The 20,969-nt window shown below is 53.4% G+C and overlaps 1 protein-coding gene across 2 annotated transcripts; it reads left to right on the top strand.

Moving 5' to 3' along the window:
• The first annotated feature begins 89 nt into the window (after positions 1 to 89).
• On the top strand, positions 90 to 20,532 carry SCN4B (sodium voltage-gated channel beta subunit 4). Of its 2 annotated transcripts, XM_041772048.1 has the most exons (5): positions 99 to 289; positions 8,748 to 8,920; positions 9,930 to 10,158; positions 12,733 to 12,862; positions 16,801 to 20,532. In XM_041772048.1, the coding sequence occupies exons 1-5, from the start codon at positions 229 to 231 to the stop codon at positions 16,892 to 16,894; spliced, it is 687 nt and encodes a 228-aa protein (XP_041627982.1). In that variant the 5' UTR covers positions 99 to 228; the 3' UTR covers positions 16,895 to 20,532. The 2 variants fall into 2 exon arrangements, with proteins under 2 accessions (XP_041627983.1, XP_041627982.1); XM_041772049.1 differs by lacking the exon at positions 8,748 to 8,920 and having other exon boundaries at positions 90 to 289.
• Positions 20,533 to 20,969: the final 437 nt, after the last annotated feature.

Below are 20,969 nucleotides of genomic sequence, written 5' to 3' on the forward strand. Positions count from 1 at the left end.
GTCGCCGTCCCCTCCTCTTGCTCCTCCTCCTCCCGGTGCCCTCAGCAGCCGCCCCGGCAGCCGGCTCCTCCTCCCCCCCCCCGCCCTGGCGCGCTCCCCGCTAACTTTCCCGAGCCCCGAGCGGCGGCGCAGAGCTCCGGGCGGCCCCGCGGCCCACTGCAGACCGCGCTGCGAGCGGCTGCGCCGTCCCATCCCCGCGCCCCCGGGCGCTCCGGAGACCACAGAACGATGCCCGGGGCCGGGGACCGAGGCGCAGCCCGGGCGAGATGGCTGGGCTCTGGGCTTTTGGGTAAGGCAGCCCCGGCTTCATCCTTTCTCCCTTTCTCCACCCTCCTTGCCCCCGGGGAGGGGACACTTGGAAGAGAAATGCCTTGGACCCGGTGGGCTCTGGAGTGCGGCGCGGAAGGAGCACCGATGCCACGAGTTTCTTGCCGGCCGCACGGCTAAGGCCATGCTCCCCGGGGACCGTGCGCGTCCCCTGCCCAACGGCGGCCAGCCCCGTCATTAGTTCTTTGCTGTCTGTGGTGCCTTCGGCTCCCGGCTGCTGGAGCCGCGTCGTGGGGGCTGCGCCCGGGTCTCCCGAGTTCCGAGGTTTAGGCACGCGGCGGGGAGGGTGTCTGTGCCCTGGGTGTAGGGGGTGCCAGGGGGGCGCACGTGTGATTGTTGGGATGGTGCTTCCTACCCCTGCCCGGAGCTGTTTGCAACTTGGATGCTTGTTGCCCAGGCGTTGGGGGCGGGCATGCACCAATTGGAGGGGATGGAAGACGGTGCCCGGGGCGGAGAGGGGGGTCTCCCCTTCCTCCTGGAGCTTTTTCTATTTGTCTCCTCTGCCCTCTATCTTTTCCAGTGCCCACTGTCTTCCCTGGGGCGCCATACCAAGGACTGGAGAGGGTTGGAGGCTTGGAGGGACTTGGAGGATCCTTCAAGCCCCCTTTTAGGGAGAATCTTGTCTCTCTTCTTATAAAGAGATTCCACAGGGAGGATCTGTTTAACCTGCTCTCAGCTCTTCATTTTTGAGATGAATATGAAGACTGGGGAGACATATCCAGAGGACACAGAAGGAACAGGGTATTAATATCTATTAATATGTACATGATCATTTTGAGTGGCAAACTCCAAGAGATGAGAGAATGATAGGAGTCCAGAATATCATCTCCTCGTAAATCAGAGCTGGATTTCAATGTAAGCTGATTCTGCCTCTGGCACCTGTACCTCTTCCTGTTTATATTTATCAGATTTGGCTTTTGGCAGCTCCCCTCATCGGGCTAGGTACATGATATAGACATTTGTGCTGAAAACAGGGAGACCGGGCTTTTAAGGGCAGTCGCTGCTGTTTCTGCAAATGCAAATAAACTGTATGCTGACCTGCCACACTAAGCACATGGTAGTGGACGGGGGACTGAGTATTTCTTTCACTCAGGAGCCACTGATTTAATGACATCCCTACAGCTAGAGAAAGGACACTGGTGCTTTCTCTTGTCCCTTTGGCACAGATGTGTGCTTGTTTCACAGCGACCCTAATGAGGCCTGAGGTGCCTCTTTGTGGGGTAGGCATAGTGCCGCTGGGCACCAGGACCCCCCATCCCATCTGGTCAGCTCAGGTTCCCACTGTGACTGTGGCTGGGGTAAGGGGTCACTGGGGAATTCAAACTCATACAGCCATTAATCCAGCCCACTTATCAACACCTCTGGTTTCCCTTCCGCCTACTGCCCAGCTGGGTGGTGGGAGGCCAGCCATTAGAATAATCATAGAACCAGTCCTCTGGGGAAACCACATTATACACTGGGGGAGGAATGTGGGCAGAGTCATGGTGCTTTTCTCCGGGTGGAAGCCCCCAGCTCCTCCCGGGACTATTCAGCTGAGTAGACTAGGTAGGAGCAGAAGCCCAGTGGAACGGGTTTGGATGACTCCCTGAGCTACCCTTTGGGAGCCCAGGAGAAAGCAGAGTGATTTCTAGGTAGGAGACTTCCAGGCCCAGAACTGGTCCTGTCTATACCACTTCCCGCCCCCCTGGTTTACCAAGGGAATACCAACAGGGTCCCCCTTTGGACCTTGCCCAGGCAGCCGCTGCTGAGCCCTCACAGAGGGCATGGCTTTGAGCTTGGGACACAGATGCTAAGCTTGCTCTCAGTCCAGTAGGGGTGATGCGGAGGCCAACTGGAGAAGCTCCCTGGCAGCATCAGAGCTGGCAGGAAGTTTGGGAACCGTATCACAGAGCTCCCCTAGGATGAGGAAGCCAGGGTCCAGAGAGGGAAGGTGACTCGTCCCACATGACCAATTGATGGTCAAGTGTGATGGAATCCAGGTCTCTTGGGCTTTGTCAGACCAGCTTACCTCCCTAAAGTTTGGTCAGCAGGATTGTGCAGCTGAGCCGAGGGAAGGGGTGAGGCATGCAGGGATCCAGGCTTGGGGGCCCCCAGACAACTACAGAGACTGGGGATGGAGCAGTAGGCTCCTGGGAGTTCCCTACCTTCCAGCCTCCTGGCCTCATATCAGTCTCACACCCATCCTACAGATTCCCCATAACCTCGCAAGACATCCCTCTCTTAAGTGGAGAAAAGTTCATTGTTGCAGTTGAGGTTTCTGTGGATGTCAGTCCTTTCCTGAGCCTGTAACTGGTAATCTATCTGTCCTGCCCACCCCTTCCTTGTTCCTTGATTTGCTTAATTGCTGTGATCTGTGTTTAATTATCACTTGTGAGGGTGCTATGTTGTGCAACCCTCTCTCTCTGTATGTATTTATTAAGGGTTTGTTTAATGAGAATGCAATTAAGGAGAGGGCTCTCAGACCTCCTGCTGGAAGAAAAAGAAAGGAAAGGGGGAGGTAAAGAGTTCATGCAGAAGTGGGGCGGGCAGGAAAGGGGAGAAGTAGGGGGATGCTCCAGGTTTGAATCTGGACCTGGTGATTGGTCTTTTTCTGGAGATACTGGCCTGTAGGGTACCCCAAAGCCCTTCTGACTGGCCGTCCCCTGCTGAGACCCATGTGAAAGGTGGATCAGGGCACAGATTCTCCCACTTTGCCCTCTTGCCGAGAGTGTGGGGATCCTCACGTTAAGTCATGGGTTGGCCGTGCCAGTGCACCCATCCTCTGGCCTGCAAGAGAAGGGCCAGGCACACTGATTGGACTTGTTGGCAAAGCTGGTTTTGTTGAGCATCCAGTCATCTCTCAGGGGCATGCTTGTGTCTCAACAAAGCTCCTGGGGGTGGGCAGGAAGTAGGCAGGTTGCCTAGGGAGAGGGAGTTGAAATCTTTCCTGTCTCTGGGCCCAGGTGCCTTGGCTGGCCCAACCCTGCCTCCCGAAGCCCCAAGGGCCTGCACCCCAGGAGGGGTCTTGTCCTGCCTCGGCCCACTTTCTGCCTCTCAGCTCTCACTTTGAGCCTGTCTGACTCCCCCAGGGCCAGAGAGTATCAGCTTCCCCTTACAGTCAGCCGGTTTCCGTCTGCGTTGCAGGCAAGCCCTTGGAGCTAAACTTAGAGTCCCTGCCACCTTGCCCTCTTTCAGCGGCCCTTCCCTGTGTGTGTGTGTGTGTGTGTGTGTGTGTGTGTGTGTGTGACTGATCCTTGGATGTGGAAAAAAGTGGCAGACCATTTCCTGCCTTGGCATTTACCTTGGAACATCTGATGGTGGCCAGAAGATTCCTGCTGGTGTGAGTATTTAATAATAAGATTTGCACGCGCTGAGTACTTTTTTTTTTTACTTTGGTAAAACTTGGGAGCCTTGAGTCAATCCTCAGACTCCCCCCAATCCCAGCAGCACCCAGGTGAGGATGGGAGGGGCCGAAGGCTTCAGAGAATCGCTAGCTAGTGGGTTAGGGCTTTTCAGTGAGCGAAGGCAAAGCTTTGGGGCTCAGGGTGGAATTCCACAGGATCATGAGGACTTGTTCATCGATCCCATGGTGCCAGAAAGAGGCCTCTAATCCTAAACACACATGTGCATGCGCTAAAGTTGTGAGCAGAAGAAATTCTAAGCAGCTTCTTTACTCCAGGGAAATGGCCACATGGCAAGAATTACCTCTCTGAGGTGCTACAGGGTGTGAGTAGAAAATGTGTGGATGGCCTGTGGACTGACACTGGCTGACACTGGTCATTAAGCTAGGGGTGCCCTGGTTCCTTCCAGACCTGTGATGAAGGCCAGACCTGTCCCCCTCCCTCCTTTCAAACACCATCCTCTTCTACTTGCAGGGTGCCTAGGTCAGAGGGATGGACTCATGGGAAGCCCTGCTTGTGTTTTGTAAGCTCGTGTTTCAGCTTTACACGGAAGTTCAGGAGGGAGGAAAGATCGCTATCCTGGCTTGGGGGTGTGCACGTGGGACATGGCATCCCTGACTTTCTCAAGGTCAGCCAGCAGAGCGGGGCCTGCCTTGCACCTGCTGACCAGTCCGCTCCTGCTCCTGGCCTGGCCACCCTACTGAAGCACCCTTCTGGGGGCCTCTAGTGGATTGACACCTGCCTTTGCTCCCTCCCATCCTCCCAGCACAGCATCACAGGTGAGGGAGCATGGGAGACAGGCCCCCCAGGGCTTTCCTATGTACCAGCCTCTCAGACACAGTGGGCAGGGCTTCCAGATGGGCGGGAGGATGTGCGGTGCAGAGGCCAGCCTTGCCTACCTTCAGTGTTGCCTTAACTTGGGCAGGGCTCTGGACTTTTCCGTGGAAGCCGCTGTGCCTTTCCTTTGTTCCCTCCAGGCTATGGTGAGAATGGCAGTGTTTCACTGTGGGAGTCCTGAGAGTATTAGTTAAGTCATCCACGCAGGCACACACTAATCAGGCAGAAATGTGCACTGTCATGAGCTAGACCTTAAAGAAATAGTCTGTCCTCTGTTCTGGATTGTTCTTTTGCTCATTTTTGCTTCTACCTGTTTAAAGCAGTTAGATTTTTACTTGTGATGTGTATTTTTGGTGCTCTTAGAGACCCTGTTCTGGCTGGGGTCGTGGAGGTGATTTGACCCCTAACTTGAGTTCCCCCCATCTTCCTGAGGACCCAGGTTCCTGGACAAGGGAGCCAATGAGAGCTGGAGGCTGGAGCTATGGTTCTTCTTGGAGCTTGGGTCCCAAGGGAGGCCTGTGGTCATCAAGAAGCTTCTCCTGAGGGATTTCCTGTCATAGTTCTGTACTCTGTTCCTTGATTTGGAGGAACAATGGGGATCAGAAGCAGAGCTGGGGTGGCCTGTCTAGCTCCTTTCCCTAGACCTCTGGGGGAGGTGTGCTGCAGGGCAGGAGCAGAGGTAAAAAGAAAGCCAGGAGCGCTAAGCAGAGCTAGCCTTGACAGTGTGAGTACTGCTTTTTCCCCTCACTGAGTGTGTGGCCCTGAGCAAGTTAATTTCTGTGTGCCTGTTTCTTCATTTTGTGTATCAAGGATAAAAATAATAACCACCTCCCAGGATTAGTTTGAGGATTACATGAGACAATGTGTATAAAATGCCTCTCCTCTCTTATAGAAAGTGCTAGTTCCAGATTCCCCATTTACTCTGTGGCCCTGGGCAAGTTGCTTAACCTCTCTGAGCTTCAGTTTCATCATCTGTAAAATGAGGAAAATTATAGCTACCTTTTGGTGTTCTAATAAAAGTTGGCGTTAAGGGGATCCCTGGGTGGCTCAGTGGTTTAGCGCCTGCCTTTGGCCCAGGGTGTGATCCTGGAGACCCGGGATTGAGTCCCACGTCAGGCTCCTGGCATGGAGCCTGCTTCTCCCTCCTCCTGTGTCTCTGCCTCTCTCTCTCTCTCTCTCTGTCTCTCTCTGTCTGTCTATCATAAATAAATAAATAAATCTTAAAAAAAAGTTGGCGTTAATATGTATAAATCCTCTAGCACGACGGTTCTCGAAGTGCAGTCCGTGACCATAGCATTCCCTGGGAACGTTCAGAAATGCAAGTTCTCAGGCTGTAGACCTTCTGAATCAGAAACTCCAGAGGTAGGGCCAAGCTGTCTGTTGTCCTCTAGGATGTTCTGATGTTTTCTCAAGTTGGAAAGCCACTGCTCTAGAACAATTCCTGGCATATAAGCACCAATCAAAGGATCAGTGCTAACTTTTCAGCACTGACTGGAACGTTGGTGGGCAAGTCCTGCCCTCTTAGGATGAAAGAAAGGATTCTTTTGCTTTGGGGCTTTAGAATGCTAGAAATGGTTCTTGTTGACCCTAGGCAAGTCACTTAGCCTCTCTGTGCTTAGTTGTCTCATCTATAATAGGGCTCTTCAATAGTATGTCACTCACAGGGTGGGTGTGAGGATCAAATGGGCCCGGCACATACTACTTGCTCAATAAATGTCAGCTATTATCCACAGTGGCAGGGGTGATGATGGGTTACCGGACCACTGGATGTTCCTTCTGACCTTTGGGGTGAGAGCACTCCACTTTGCCTTCAGAAGCAAGGGCAATGTGAAGAAGCTGAGTGGAGCCTTGAGGGCAAGAAGCAGGGCTGCCACCTCTCCTCGGAGACCTTTCTGTCATTTAAAAAAGCATCACTTAGGTGGGACAACTGGATGGCTTAGTGGTTAAACATCTGCTTTCAGCTCCGGGCATGATCCCGGGGTCCTGGGATCGAGTACCGCATCGGGCTCCTTGCATGGAGCCTGCTTCTCCCTCTGCCTATGTTTCTGCCTCTCTCTCTGTGTCTCTCATGACTAAATAAATAAGGTGTTAAAAAAAAAAAACACACATCACTTAGATGCCACCAGGCATCATTGTCTCAGGTGAGCAAAGCAAGAGGAATGGTTAGGTGCCATAAGGAATTTAGGTAGACAAAAGAGGTCCTTCCTTGATAGTGAGGATGGGAGAAAGAGCAAGATTATTGACCTTTAAAATGAAGACTGATCCTGGCTGTTTTGGGAACAACACCAGTTCTGGGGACTGCCTGTAGATTTGAGAGTGGACCTGGGCTGAGAGGGGGTTTCCTGGGGCCCAGCCAGGACGCCCAGTCAGCACAACCAAGTTTCTTTCCACATGGGGCCTTCTTGTCCTGTCTCTAAAATGCACAGTAAAGAATAGTTGGTCAGCTTGGAGCTTATAGCTCTGGCATTCTGGAAACACCAGGCTGGAGGTGCAAGTCACTGAGAGGTGTTGCAGTCTGGGAAGAACTGGGAAACTTTGGGGCAGGAATTAATACAGTCACATGGCTGCTCTCAACTGCCCATTAAGCTCTCTAGTCAGACCTGGGTTCAGATTTCAAGTCCCCCTAGAAGATGATCAACTTTGGGGAAGGCACTTTGCTCTTCTCTTTTTTAAAAAGATTTTATTCATTCATGAGAGACACAGGCAGAGGGAGAAGCAGGCTCCACTCAGGGTGCCCAACATGGGACTCGATCCTGGGTCTCCAGGATCACACCCTGGGCTGAAGGTGGTGCTAAACCGCTGAGCCACCTGGGCTGCCCTGCACTTTGCTCTTCTGAGCCTCACTTTCCCATGTGTAAAATGTAGGATTGCTAATACCCATCTTACAGCTGTGTGTGTGTGTGGGAATGAATGGGGTTGCCCATTTGCAGCCCATAGCAAGGCTCTGGGCCAGAAGAGGGATCACTGGGAACCTGAGTAGGACTCTCTTGGAGACCTCACTCAGGGAGACCCCAGATGCCCCTTTTGCCTGGGGGCAAGGACATTGCCTAGGCACCTTATTCTGATGCCCCTTCTCCAAGGACCTTGAGTTACAGTGGGATCTCCTCCAGGACTCTGTAGGAGAGGAGGAGGGCCAGGGCCCCTTTCAAGGACTCCGGAGGCTGGTCTTAGAGGCCAGGAGTGGACTCTGATGGTTTCCACTCGCCTAAGCGGCAGGGGTAGTATTGGTGTCCTGGGGAGTGGGTGTGGGGACAGGAAGAGCTGGGGAGGAGGCGGCCGGTGCTCGAAGGACCTTCCCAGAGGAGGGTCCCACAGGCTGCAGGTCTGGAGGGCTCAGCGGTCCAGTGCGCTCTCCACGCTGACGCCCCGCTCTCGCGGGTCCCTGTGGCGTGGAATCTGCCCCACGCGTGTCTCCCACCCTCTTTCTCACTTTGTGTCCTGCGACCCCTTTCCCCGCCGCCGGCCCCCAGTGCTGCCGCTTGTCGTCCTGGCCTGGGCCAGCTCCCCTCGGTCCCCAGGGTTGGGCGGGAGGTGGCCCTTGGCCTCTCCACCCCTGGGGCCGTGGGGCCGGTGGGAGCGTCTGGGGCTCGGGGTCGAGAGGCCTCTGAGCAGTACCGTGGGCTCCGCTTGCCCATTTTCTCTTCTTCACCGCAAGTGACTGGGCTCCAGCCTCCACCCCGCCCTGGACCCCCCTGGACCCCGCCTCTCCAGCCCCCAGACCCAGACACTTAATTGGGGGGCGGCACCCCGTCCCAGGGGAAATTCCCTCGGCAAATAGGCGGAGCGGGTCGGGCACTTGGGGTGGTGGTGGGATGGCACCTGCGGGGATGGCACCTGCGGGGATGGCACCTGCGGGCACTGCGCCCGCAGGGTGGGGGGTGCGGCCGCGCGTGAGGGCCTCGTTTTCCTGGGTTGGGGTGACCTCTGCTGGTCATTCGGAGTGCCACACAGGCGGCTCGCTGGTCTAGGCCAAGCGCCCAGTAGGGGTGCGAAGGGGGTGGGGTGGGGTGGGGGTGGGAGTGGCTCAGACAATGTTAATTGACATAAAGAGAACCGTCCCCCCCCCCCCCCGAAGTTGATACAGAGGGTGACAGCGACCTCCTTGCCTGGCCAAGCCTCTCCTCCCTCCCAGCGTCCTCTTCCAGAGCTCAGGCTGGAGATCCCCACAGGGGTTTATTAAGGGAGGTGGTGACTGTCACACAGGTCTCTTCCTGCTCCCCGCATCCCTGTCCCTGGAGGTGTCAGTGGGGAAGGCCACCACGATCTACGCTGTCAATGGCACGGAGATACTGCTGCCCTGCACCTTCTCCAGCTGCTTTGGCTTCCAGGACCTCCACTTCTGGTGGTCCTACAACACCAGTGATACATTCAGGACAGTAAGTACTGGGGAAAGGACAGACCTCCTTCCCTTTCCCCTCACCGGTGCCTCCCTATTCCCTGCTCTGGTCCTTTCTGGACTGACCTCCCTGTGACAGTCCCCAGAATCCACCTTTTGTCATCCTTTCTCCTAGCATTCTTTCCAGAGCTTGTCCAGAAGGATGGAAGTGGGAGGGATGCTTAGATGGTGCTGCCAGAATTTGGGGTTTGTTGGAATTCTTGGCTAGAGTCCTTTGTCTGGTCTGAAGAAGTGCCTGAAACTTGGATTGCTTGTGTAAAAATAATTTAATAATAATAATAAAAAAAAACAGAAGAGACAAAGACCTGTGGAAGGCTTGGAGGGAAGAAATGAGAAGCATCCAACTGGGAGAACGGCTAGGGAACTGGACCTAGAAAGAAGGGAGAGGAAGCTAGGGAAGAGAAAGCTCTCCTGCAGGAGCATCGGCAGGGCTGTGGGCTGGGGGTGGGGATGGATCAGGCGACAGGTGTTTAGTGAGTACTCGCTGTGCAGTCTCATAGGGGACCCGAAGTGTACATAAGGAAGCCACAAGAGACCAACTCTGGTTGTAATTAAACACTGGGTTCAGAGGCTGTTGATGGACATTGCCTTAGGATTGATCCAGGTCTTGATGGAGGGCCAGAATCAGGGGGACGGGGACAAGTTGTCAGCAAAGGCTGAGGTGGTGGCAGTGGCGGTGGTGACAGAGGGGAATGAGAGTGGTATTTGCCAGAGCCATTACCTAAAAGACTTTTATGAAGAAAGCAATAAAAGCATGCTTCATTCCAGGGAGATCTTAATGACAGAAAATGGTTTTTTTCTTGAAGCAAGTGAAATTCAGGTTAGACAAGCGGAGCTATCGATATTGGAAGGAAACCAAGTCCGGGGAGCACCTCTATAGGCTCTTTCTGGACCTGGACAGGTCCAAGGAGTGGGCTCGAGTGATGCTCTCTGACTCTTGACCCTGCTTCTTTCCTGGCCACCTCTTCCCCATCCCCTCCCCCTCACAGCTCATAGACGGGACGGTGAAGAACGAGAAGTCTGACCCCAAGGTGAAGTTCAAAGATGATGATCGCATCACTCTGGAGGGTTCCACTAAAGAAAAGATGAACAATATTTCCATTCTGCTGAGGAACCTGGAATTCAGCGACACGGGCAAATACACCTGTCACGTGCAGAACCCCAAAGAGAATAATTTTCGACACCAGGCCACCATCTTCCTCCAAGTTGTTGATAAATGTAAGCAGTGGGAGGCTGGGGCCAGGGCAGCAGAGTGGGAAGCACTTCATTTCAGTCGGATGGCAAAATGGACCACTTTGGTGTTTTCTTTTTGCTTTATGCTTTCAGAAGTTAATGGAGTCACATCTGGAAGCTCAAATAACTTAGCTCCAATACTTTCTCTGTCACTGAACAGCTTATGATACACACTTAGCCCCTCTGAACCTGGTTTTCCTCATCTGTAAAATCGATATCACCCTACGGTGCCCGTGAGAAGTAGGGATGCGATGTGCGATGTAATCACCACAAGAAGTAGGGCTTGTGGTGGGAAAGTCCTCTGCGTGTGCTGATTATTACCATTCTTGTATATTCCCCTGGCAGCTGTTGATCGAATGCCAGGTATCACACCAAAAGTGCTATGAATGATCCCCGGTGTTCTTGCTTGAGGAACTTAGAGTGTGGGTAGGACAGGAGACTGGTAGACAGGACTGACATAGGGGAAGAGCTCATAGAGGCACAGGAAACTGAGATTGATAAGAATGGCCACCCCATCTGGAGCTTAAACCCCAGTTGGGGATCACAGTCTGACACAGTTGGAACAATGGGGCAGTGAAGAAGCCTGTGGGGAGGAGCCAGGTGGTCACATGACCCCAGACACTAGATGTGGTTAGAGAAAGGGCTGGAGGTGTAACGCTGGGCTTCCTGGGCAGGGAGCCTGGAAGGCTAGGGAGGCACAGAGGTAGAGACTGCTCTAGGATCCTGCTTGTAGCACATTTCTTGTGTGCCTGGGGGCTCCCTGCTCTCCTGGATGATGGGTGGTGGGGGGGGTGCGCCTGGAGAGAGAGATGCCAGTGAGTTCACCTGTTGGCTGTGCCCAGAGTAGAGCCAGAGGCCATCTAGGCAGCTTGCTCTGAGCCTGGAACCTTCTGAGTCTAGGCTGTGTATGGCACCTTCCTCTATGTTGGGATGTTGTCCCACTTTGTGCTCAGTCTTTGTAAGAGTGAAGAGGAGGGAAGGGGCAACAATGTTTAAGGAGCATTTCAGGGGGCTGGGCACTGAGGTAGGTGCTGTCCCTTGCCTTTGCACCTTTGTCCCTCACACATCCCGTTGAGGGGATCTTTTCTCCATTTTTCCAGATTCCTTTACTCATCTAGCCAACAAATATTTATTGAGCACCTACTTATGTGACAGACATTGTTCTAGGCACCGAGGATATAGCATGAACAAAGTAGACAAATTCCTGCCCTTACGGAGATTTCCTTCCAGTCAGGGGAGATATGTAGTAAAATAAAGAAGGAAATGATGTTGGGGCACCTGTTGTGGCTCACTTGGTTTTGCGTGTGCCTTCAGTTCAGGTCATGATTCCGGGGTCCCTGAGACTGAGCCCCATGTTGGGGGCTTTTCTCTCTCCCTCCCCTTGCTTGTGCTCTCTTTCTCTCTCTCTCAAATAAAAAAAAATCTTAAAAAAGGAAATGATGTTGTATAAGAGAACATAGCTAGTGTTGTAGAGAAAAAGCAAAATGGGGAAGGAAAGAGGGGGTGCCAGCAGTGTCACTAGGGAAGGCCTCACCAGAGAGGTGACAGAGAATAAGCATATTTGAAGAAACCATGAGGATATCTTTGTGAAGATAGTCCAGGCAGTGGGAACGGCAAGTGCAAAGGCCCCGAGGCAGATACTTGAACATCAAAGAGGTCAGAGTGTCTGGAACAGGGCAAATGGCAAGAAATAAGTCAGGTTAAGCCATACTGTGTGGGACCTTGTAAGTGAAATGGGAGCCACTGAAGAGCTCTGAGCAGAAGAGTTAACCCAGAATAAACTCTGTAGCATGAAGAATAGACAATGGAGTAAGGAGTCCAGTTAGGAGGACTCCAGGCCAGAATATCTTGGGCCAGTGAGGTACTGAGCAGTCAGATTCTGGAATTTTTAATTTAGGGCCATTAGGATTCTTAGGTGAATTGGCTGTGGGGTTTGGAGAAGGGAGGGGCCAAGGATGACTCTAAGGATTTTGGTCAGAACAACTGGAAGGATGGAGTTTTCTCAGCAGAGGTGGGGAGATGGTGAGTGGAGCAGGTTCTGGAAGTCAGGCGTTTAGTTTTCAGAGCGGGAAGCTGAGGTAGAAGGTTACTAGTTCATTAGTGACTACTGAGATCCGATAGTTACAATCCAGATAACCTGACCCCAAAGTCTTCCTGCCACATAGAAGTTGTTATAGGGAGATTCTTGATTTTTCCCACATGTGCAAAGGGGGCCCATAAAGAGGCAATGAAATTCTCATGTGGCAGTTTGGGGGTCAAGTCAAAACCGCTCTGGGCCCTGGGTCTGGATTATTCCAGAACTGTGTGTGTCTGTGGGAGGGGATGTGGGTGGAGGGGGTGGAGGAGGAACCTCTTTGTGTTGTGCCTTCACCTGATGGACGCCATCTTCCAGCTTTTGCTTCCTGCCGGAAGGCCTCCGGAGGGTTGGGGGCTGCGTGCGGGTGGGCATGTCCCAGATGCCAGGGTTGGAGGGCTGTACCCTTCGGGCTGCCATCGTGCTGGGCTCCAGGTGACTCCTCCCCTCGCCCAGCCTCTTCTCCCCCTGCTCTGGCCATATAGTGGAAGAAGTGGACAACACGGTGACCCTCATCATCCTGGGCGTCGTGGGTGGGGTCATCGGGCTCCTCATCTTCATCCTGCTGGTCAAGAAGTTCATCGCCTTCATCATCAAGAAGACTCAGGAGAAGAAGTGAGTTGACTCCATTGCACCCTCTGGTCCTCCCCCCGCGCACTATCCACTCCCGTCTTGTGCTGTGGGTGTTCCCAGCATTGTTCCATTCCACTGTCATCTGCCCCCATCCGCCTTCATCTTTCCATCTGTCCCCTCATCCCATCCTCTCTTCCCACTCCTGCCATTCTTTCCTGTCTCCCGGCCCCTCTTCCTCTCCCTCCTAATACATATTTATTGAGCACACCGAGTTCCCTGAGTACATGAACTTGCTCTTCCTCATCCTGCTGCCTTCCTGTCCATCCCATTAGCTTCTCTCTTTCCGTTTGTACCTTCCCAACCTAAATCCTACCAAAGGATTTAGGTTGCCTTGTTTTTTTGAATCAGAGAAAATACGAGATTCCATGCACAGAAACTCTAAAATGGGAAAACCCTTCTAGGCAGATGGGAGTCTCACTGCGAAATTTTTTTTTTAAGATTTTATTTATTTATTCATGAGAGATACACGGAGAGAGAGGCAGAGACACAGGCAGAGGGAAGAAGCAGGTTTCCTGTGGGACTCAATCCTGGGACTCCGGGATTACACCCTGAGCCAGAGGCAGATGCTCAACCACTGAGCCACCCAGGCGTCCCTGCGAAATTCTTCAAGTTCACATGTGGGAGACTGAAAAAAAAAATCTAAAAAAGCTTATATGGCCTCCCCAGAAGCCCCAGGGTGAGCTCAGGTTTAAGATAGACACTCACAGGGCAGCCCGGGTGGCTCAGTGGTTTAGTGCCTGCCTTCAGCCCAGGGCCTGATCCTGGAGACCCAGGTTCGAGTCCCATGTCAGGCTCCCCGCATGGAGCCTGCTTCTCCCTCTGCCTGTGTCTCTGCCTCTCTCTCTCTGTGTCTTTCATGAATAAATAAATAAAATCTTAAAAAAAGATAGACACTCACACCTCTAAGGGGAAGGAGAGGGAAGACGGGGAGGTGGAGAGGGTACAAGCCCCAGATCCAGACTTGCCAGAGCTGTGGCAGGCTCTGGAGCAGCAGGAGTGAATGTAAAAAAGCATTTTGAAGCTGTGTTATCAGCAAGAAAGATGAGAGGACAACTTCAGGGAGTTGGAGCAGAGAAAGTGGTAGAAGCGAGGTACAGAGAGGGTGATAGTAGCAAGGAGATGCAAGGGGGAAGGGGGAGCTGCTCTGGTTCTATTCACATCATTCTTTCTTGAGTAGACGGAGTTAGGATGGAAAGGGCAGAAATCCTGCTGGTGGGTGGGGGGGAGGCTGCAGGCAGAGGGGATGTTAAGGGGATGGCACTGGGGGTGGGGAGCAGGAGGCCCTGGGTTTCTCCTCCAGCGCTGGCTGAGATGAAGAATTCTTGGATGGCCTCCCTGCATCGTGGCGAGGGTTTTAGAGATTTTGAGAGGGGCCAGGAGCATGGAGTTAGACAAATTCTCTTCCTAATAACCAGTTTTGCTATTGATGGTTAGCAAAATTGGAGAGCAGATTATTCAACGTGTGGTTTAAAAGCACCTGGAAAAGAAAACAGGGAGCACTGGGAGCCACCATGGGTTCATCAAGAACAAGGTCGACCACACCTTTTCTTGCTGGGGCACTGGTGGATCAGGAGATGGCTGTGGATAATAACACTTCTTGTCATTCATCGAATGCCTACCATGTGTTAGGTACTCTGGCAGCTATTTATATAATAGCCATAATTTTTATTTTACAGTTGAGCAAGGTGGGGCTCAGAGTGGTTACATGACTTGCCCAGGCCACACAGCCAGAAAGTCATAGACCTGAGATTTGCACCCTGACTTGCCTGGCTTCCAAGCTTTAACCACTTTCACCATACCCTGCTGTTTGAGGGAGTATATCCAGAGTTCATTCATTCATTCTTTCATCTGATGGCTATTTTTGAAGTAGTGTGTACAAGGCACTGTGCCAGGTACTGTAGGAAATTCTGGAAGGAATGACATTCCGCCCTTAAGTAAAGAAGACAGGACGTATATGCAAATAAATGTAAAACAAGGTAGAGAAGGTAGGTGCTTTGGAATGCTCCAGGGGTTCAGAAGAGGGTGGAATTCTAGTGAAGGATTTTTGGCTGAAGGGTGATTGTGGTAGGCCTCGCACAATGGATATAATTTAAGCCTTGGGGAGGGTGAGGAGAAGGGTGTTCCAGAATTGCTGAGAGAAGAGGCAGAGAGTCTGGGAAGAGGTATGTGTCTGGAGAACAAGGTGTTTTGTTGGTTGAGAGGGTGGAGTGTGTTAGGGGGGAAGGAGAGAACAAGCCTGCAGAGGGTGTTGCAGGGAGACCCCTGGGGACCCAGGAGTCCAGGTTGAGATTGGCTTTCCTGGCTGCAGTGGAGCTGGTGAGGGCTTTCAGGGCCTGCCATGGTCTGAGGGCATTGGAAGAAAGGGTCTGGCTTTGGTGGGACTGGGCAGGGGGAGGCTGGAGGTGGGAGACAGTCCACAGGGAAGCCTGAGAGCGGTCCTCTGAGCATGAGAAAAGCCTGCATGAAGAGCAGGGATGGGGTGGCTTCTCAAGAAGAGGGGAGGTGTTGGACAGCATCTCAGGATCCGTTCTGGACTTCCACTCATGGGGGCAGTTCCCTTTGTCTCAAATGTCTCCTCCCTCCTTTCCTGCTCATCTTTGTGGGTCTCTACTTCTGTGACATGTCTGAAGAGCCCTCCCTGATCCCTGGAAGGGGGCTTCCTAGGGGGATCCCTCCTTGGTAAACCCTTCATCCTATCTTTATCACGTTGTATTACGGTTACTTATGTAATAATGCCACATTCTCTGGAAGACTGCAACTTTTCTGAAAGCAGGCACCCTTCTAGTCTGACACAGTGCTTGGTACCCACAGATTCTCAGTAAGGAAATATGGAGTGCTTAGGAGTACAGTAAGGTGGATAGGAATTGTCTGGGTTGACTATACCTTAGGTGTAGAGATAAGTAGCTAGATAGATGATTGATAGATTGATCCATCTGAATAGAGGTCTTCAGGGCTCTGCCTATTCATTGTTATTAAGATTTAAATTGTACCAGGAATGATGCCAAATTTCCAGGAACCTAGTGACTATGTTGGAGAACAAAATTGGGATTGAGGAAGAAGGAGCTCCATAGGCTGGAAATATGGACTAAATTTTGCAAGACAAAATTGATGAGGACAAAGTAGTAAGCCCTTCCTGAAGTCCTCAAAGCCAGCAACACAAGCCCAAGGTGAGGCTAAGCTAGTTTAGCCACAGCAGCCATGGAAAGGGCTGGAGATTTTCACGAGCAGAAAGCTCGGGGTGAGGTAGGAGTCAGGTGTGCTCTGGAGAGTTGGGGTGGGACGTGCTAACTCTGGAGCATGTCCAGGTCCGGGCAGTCAGGGGGGTGAGCCTTCCAGGGTATGTCTTCCCATGTGACCATCTCTCCTTCCTGTGGCCTTCTCCCCCGTCCCACCACCCTCTGCCCACACCTGCCATCCTTGATGCCGGGACCTCTGCCCCTTCCACGAGCATTCTTCTACCTCTGGTCACAGCCAGCTTAGGGAGGAAGGGCCTGCCAGGGGCCCGGGGGGAGGAGCTCTGTGCCCTTGCCATGCTGCCTGCTGGCACAGTCTGGGAATTAGCTTGGTTTGGCTTCCTGTGAGCACTGATCCCTGGGAACGGTGCCTCGTACCCTTGCCTCCTGCCACGCTGGCAGGACTAGGTGATGGTGGGCCTTAATGGGTCCTGTCTGCCTGCCAGGCACTGTTCTAGGTGCTTACTGATGCTTCATGGCACCCCCACAAGGAAGGTGTCATCGTCATGTCCATTTTATAGATAAGAAAACTGAGGCCTAGAGATGTTGGGTGACTTGACCCCTTGCCTTGCCACCTTTGCCCTACAGAAGGCCAGGGGGAGGGTGCGAGGCTGGTCACGGGGCCCACAGCTCCACTCCACAGCTGGCCCCTGACTCTGGCCTCTCTCCTCCTCTCTCCCTCTCCAGGAAGGAGTGCCTCGTGAGTTCCTCAGGGAATGATAACACAGAGAATGGCTTGCCTGGCTCTAAGGCAGAAGAGAAACCACCAACCAAAGTGTGAGGCCCCGCTGGGGGCCAAGCAGCCGCCCGGGCCTCACTTGCCGATGATGAACGGATGCTTGAGCCATGTCCGTGAACCCACGTGCCTGAGACACCTGCTGCTTGGCTCCAACTGTAGTCTTTCTGGGGAGACTTTGGGGTCCAGCCCAGCCTGCCTGCCTCCTCCCAGCCAGGGCTCCCCATGGATGAGGGCTGGCCAGAGGAGGGGGCCTGTGGAAAGCTCAGGAAAGGAGAGCTGGCTGGTGAGGAAGGTGGGGGGCCCCCTCCCACCCCGCCGACACCTGGGATACATGGGGTCTTCTTCAGTCTCCCCACCCTGTATGAGCAATACCTTGGTTTTCCTCCAGATTTCTCGTTAAGAGAGGCTTGTGGGGATCAGCAAGGCCTGCCCCAGTAGCTGGACCCCAGTGAATAGTGTGGAGATCTAACCCTTTTGGTGGTGGAAGTGGCCTAGGGGACTGGGTGCAGGATCTGGGGGTGGCAGCCTGCTGAAGGGGGGCCTCTAGTGAGAGGCTTTGATGGATGCGTGATCCCCCAGGTCCCTCTAGGGAGGCGCTTCCCTTCCTTCCCACCATGGGGTGGCCCGCTGTCCCCTCCGCCCCCCACTGCTGCTTGGAGTCTGTGAACACTCCCCACTAGGGCTGGCCACCTTGGTCTTGGGGGGGGGTCCCAAGATCTGCCGCCAGGGGTCTCCCCTGGCTTGTTCCTCTGATCTCTGAGTTCGTGAGGGGCTTGTGAGGGGGGCCCTCCAGCCTTCACGGAGCACTGGGGCACTACCTATGCCTTTCCTAGCATTTCTCCTTGGGGAACCAGGACTGCAGAGGTTGGCGAGCTGGTGTCCAGGGCCTCTTGGCTACTGGGGTGCCCACCCCAGCCCGACCAGTGCTGGCTGCCCCTTCTCCTTGGCATGGCGGGACCATTGCCGCCCCTGGGAACTCCCAGGCTTGGCTCCTCCACCCCTGCTCCTCTTTCCCCGATGCAGCAGGTGGCATCATCTTGCTTGAGATGTTGTACCCTCAGACCCTCCCCTCCAGTGGGTTCACTCCTCCTGTGCCCATGCCCAGCCATCTCAACCCTCTCCCCTGGCTCAGGGTTGTTCACCTCCAACCCGGGGTCAAGGGCTTGCTTTCACCTCAGGGATCCTCTTGCTTTGGAAGAGGGGGCCCTTGGGTTTTCTGGCTGCTTCCTGTTCAGCTGTGCCGCTGCCTCTCCCTCCCTGGGGTTGGGGAGGAGCAGGAAGAGAGTGCTCACAGTCTTCCTTTGCTTTTCCGAGAACTGGTTTGCACACCCCTGTGTGGGGGGCTGGACTGTGCCTTAGCTCCTTGTGTCCTGGCTCACCCCCTCCGTCCCTTCTCCAGCCTGAATGGGACAGCCAGCTCTGGTGTGGCACTATGCGAGGGGTCCCCAACCTGCCAATGCCCAAGGCCACGCCAGGGACCAGGGAGCTGGGGTGGTGCCAGCAGTGGCCCCCTGGACGTGATGGGATCTTGAAGCTGTCGGGGTCCCCGACAGGGAGGGCAGCCCTCTCTGACACTGTGTCCTCTAGGCCTGAGAGGGAAAGGGGCAGTAGAGGTTATGGGGGCTGCCTCAGGATCCTCCCTGTCAAAAGGCAGCTGCAGGCTTCCCCCAGGGCGGAGGCAGGGGAGGCCCAGGAGCAGCAGCTCCTTGCTGGGGCCCACGGCCCTCACTGCATCTGATGGGTTTGCAGGGTCCCACTCTGACCTGCCTCCGGGGCTCCCATCCTTGTCCCCCCAAGAACCCTAGGTTCAGGTTCAGATTTTCCTGGCTTGAGAGCAGACAGACCAGAACTACCAGGCATTTGGAAAACTTCTTGTGGCTACCTTCAGGAGAACGGTTTTCTTCCCTCTTCCCAGTTCCAACATTTGAACAAGCTGAGTCGCCTGGGCTCCTCTTACTCTCTTCAGAGGAGGGGGGCGGTGGGGGAGGAGTGTCACCCTCTCCACTCCTGGGTCTGTCTCTTGCTGACTGATAGGTGGGTCATGCATCTTCTCTGGGCTCAGCTTTCCCCATCCATAAAGTGGGTGTAATCATATTTACCTACCTCCCAGGATTGTTGTGAGGCTCGGCGAGTTTTTGTCTAAAAAAAATCGTTTTGGCTTGGAAAGGGATCTTGGAGGCCAGGCATTATAAGTGGAGGGATTTTTCCAAGTCCATCCTGTCCTCACCTCTGTGTCCCCTCCCTAGGAGACACACACGCACAGACATACACACATGCACACGCACGCATGCACTTTCTCTATCTCTCTCACTCACTCTTGTTCTCTCTCTCTCTTCCCACTCCTCCCCCTTGGGATTATTTTAGTCTTTGTAATATTAGAAACCTTGGCACTGATGCTTAAAGGTACTTATCCATGGCTTTTGTTTGGGAGTTTTCAATTCAGGTGATAGAATAGGGACTGTAGGGGACATTTTTGGTGGCCCCAATGCCTGGGGGCACCGTGGACATTTAGTGAGCAAGTACTAAGAATGCTCAGCCTCATCCTCACAGCAGAGCAGTGTTCTGCTCCAGTGCTGGGGTGAGACCCATGGAGGAGCACTGGATGGATTGCAATGGAGTGTATATGGGCAGAACCATCTTCCCAAGCAGAGCCTCAGTGTGTGCAGATCTCAGAGGGCGGTCTCCAGGGGCTGGTGAGGGTGTTTCCAGGGCTGATGGGCTAGAGAGAGCCATTTGTAGGATTGATCTTGGAAGCCCTGCAGGCATCAGCTGTGCTGATAGTAAAGTCACTAAGACCAAAGACAGTCTTTCCTAGCTCCCCATCCTTGACTTCAAAACGAGACCTCAGCATTCCAGGCCTTGGGGTTCTCCCTGGGTAGGAATTGAGCAAAAAGCCATCAGAATGAACCTGTAAGGTGAGGGTGGCCTGGGAGAGGGGCCGATGGAGCTCAGACCTTTCCCACCTGGCTGGCTGACCAGAGCTGGAGGTGAAGCGAGGGGTGTGACAGCGTGCCCTTGAGATGGTGGCAGGAGAGGGTGTGCGAGTGGAGACACACACCTGTGGACTGGGGGCTGTGCATGGAAGAGCAGATGTATGGAGGTGTGTGTGTCTGAGATGGGGGAGACTCTGCACACGTGGGGAGCCATCTTCCCTGGCCGGAGCTATACCTGTTGGGACACCAGGAGCCTGAGAAAGGATAGGAGACTGAGAGGAAGACCAGCCATGCTCTTAGGTTCCATAACTCCATGACTCCCTCCCTGTTAGGGACAGCTGCCATGAGTGCTGGGAGAGGGGGGGCAAGGAGGGGAACTTCTCAAGAAACCCTACAGCTTGCTTCACTTTACTCTGTCCCAGGTTGGAGTCCCGCCCCTCCCACCTCCCACCTGATATTCAGAGCTTATGACTATCTTATGCATGGTTTATTCCTCTGGCTTGGATGACAATACCCATAGTCAATCGTTTTATATAACTATAGATCAAATCAGTGCAGCAATAGGTCTGGGAGGCCTCTGGTCCATGGGTGCCTCTGGGAGGCACACATATGCACACACCCAGCAATGACTTGTGTTCAAGCACAGAATGGATGTGATCAACTATCTTGCCTTTATAACATGTTTGGCATTGTAGAATTTTATTTAGCTTTGCCTTGGATGAAATAAAAAATTATGTTTAATAGAAACGGCTTGGGGTTTCCATTTTTAGGCTCACTGGGAGTTGGGTTCCAGTTTTATTACTTGTCAGCTGTAACTGGGACAAATTCCTTTGCTTCCCTGAGCCCCAGTCTCCCCAGTCTCCTTGTCTAAAATGTTACCTGCCTCGGTAAGATCACACGTGGAAAATGTCGAAGAATGTGTGGCACATTCCCAGGGAATTAAAGTTATACTAGTGCTGATTCCTTCTCTGGAGAAGTTGGAAAGCTGGCCCTTTAGTACTGGAGTCATTGCCAGGGCCCTGCCTATACTGCTGACCTTGGTAATGATCCTGGTACCACACTACATGTCCTCACATTCCCCTTCCTCCGGGGCCCCCTGCCCCAGGTTAACATTTGGCGACAGGTGAAATCTGCTTCAAAGAAACAAGGGTGACTTTGAAGAGGAAAAGCACAAGACAAATACT

Source organism: Vulpes lagopus, chromosome 10, assembly GCF_018345385.1.
Source record: "Vulpes lagopus strain Blue_001 chromosome 10, ASM1834538v1, whole genome shotgun sequence".
Classification (NCBI taxonomy): domain Eukaryota; kingdom Metazoa; phylum Chordata; class Mammalia; order Carnivora; family Canidae; genus Vulpes; species Vulpes lagopus.

What these genes read in the sequence shown, in the direction of transcription:
- SCN4B (XM_041772048.1), top strand. Translation starts at nt 229, where the DNA reads ATGCCCGGGGCCGGGGACCGAGGCGCAGCCCGGGCGAGATGGCTGGGC. An exon ending in CCAGTGATACATTCAGGACA is followed by an intron (nt 8,921 to 9,929) that starts GTAAGTACTGGG and finishes TCCCCCTCACAG; the next exon opens with CTCATAGACGGGACGGTGAA. An exon ending in CCTCCAAGTTGTTGATAAAT is followed by an intron (nt 10,159 to 12,732) that starts GTAAGCAGTGGG and finishes CTGGCCATATAG; the next exon opens with TGGAAGAAGTGGACAACACG.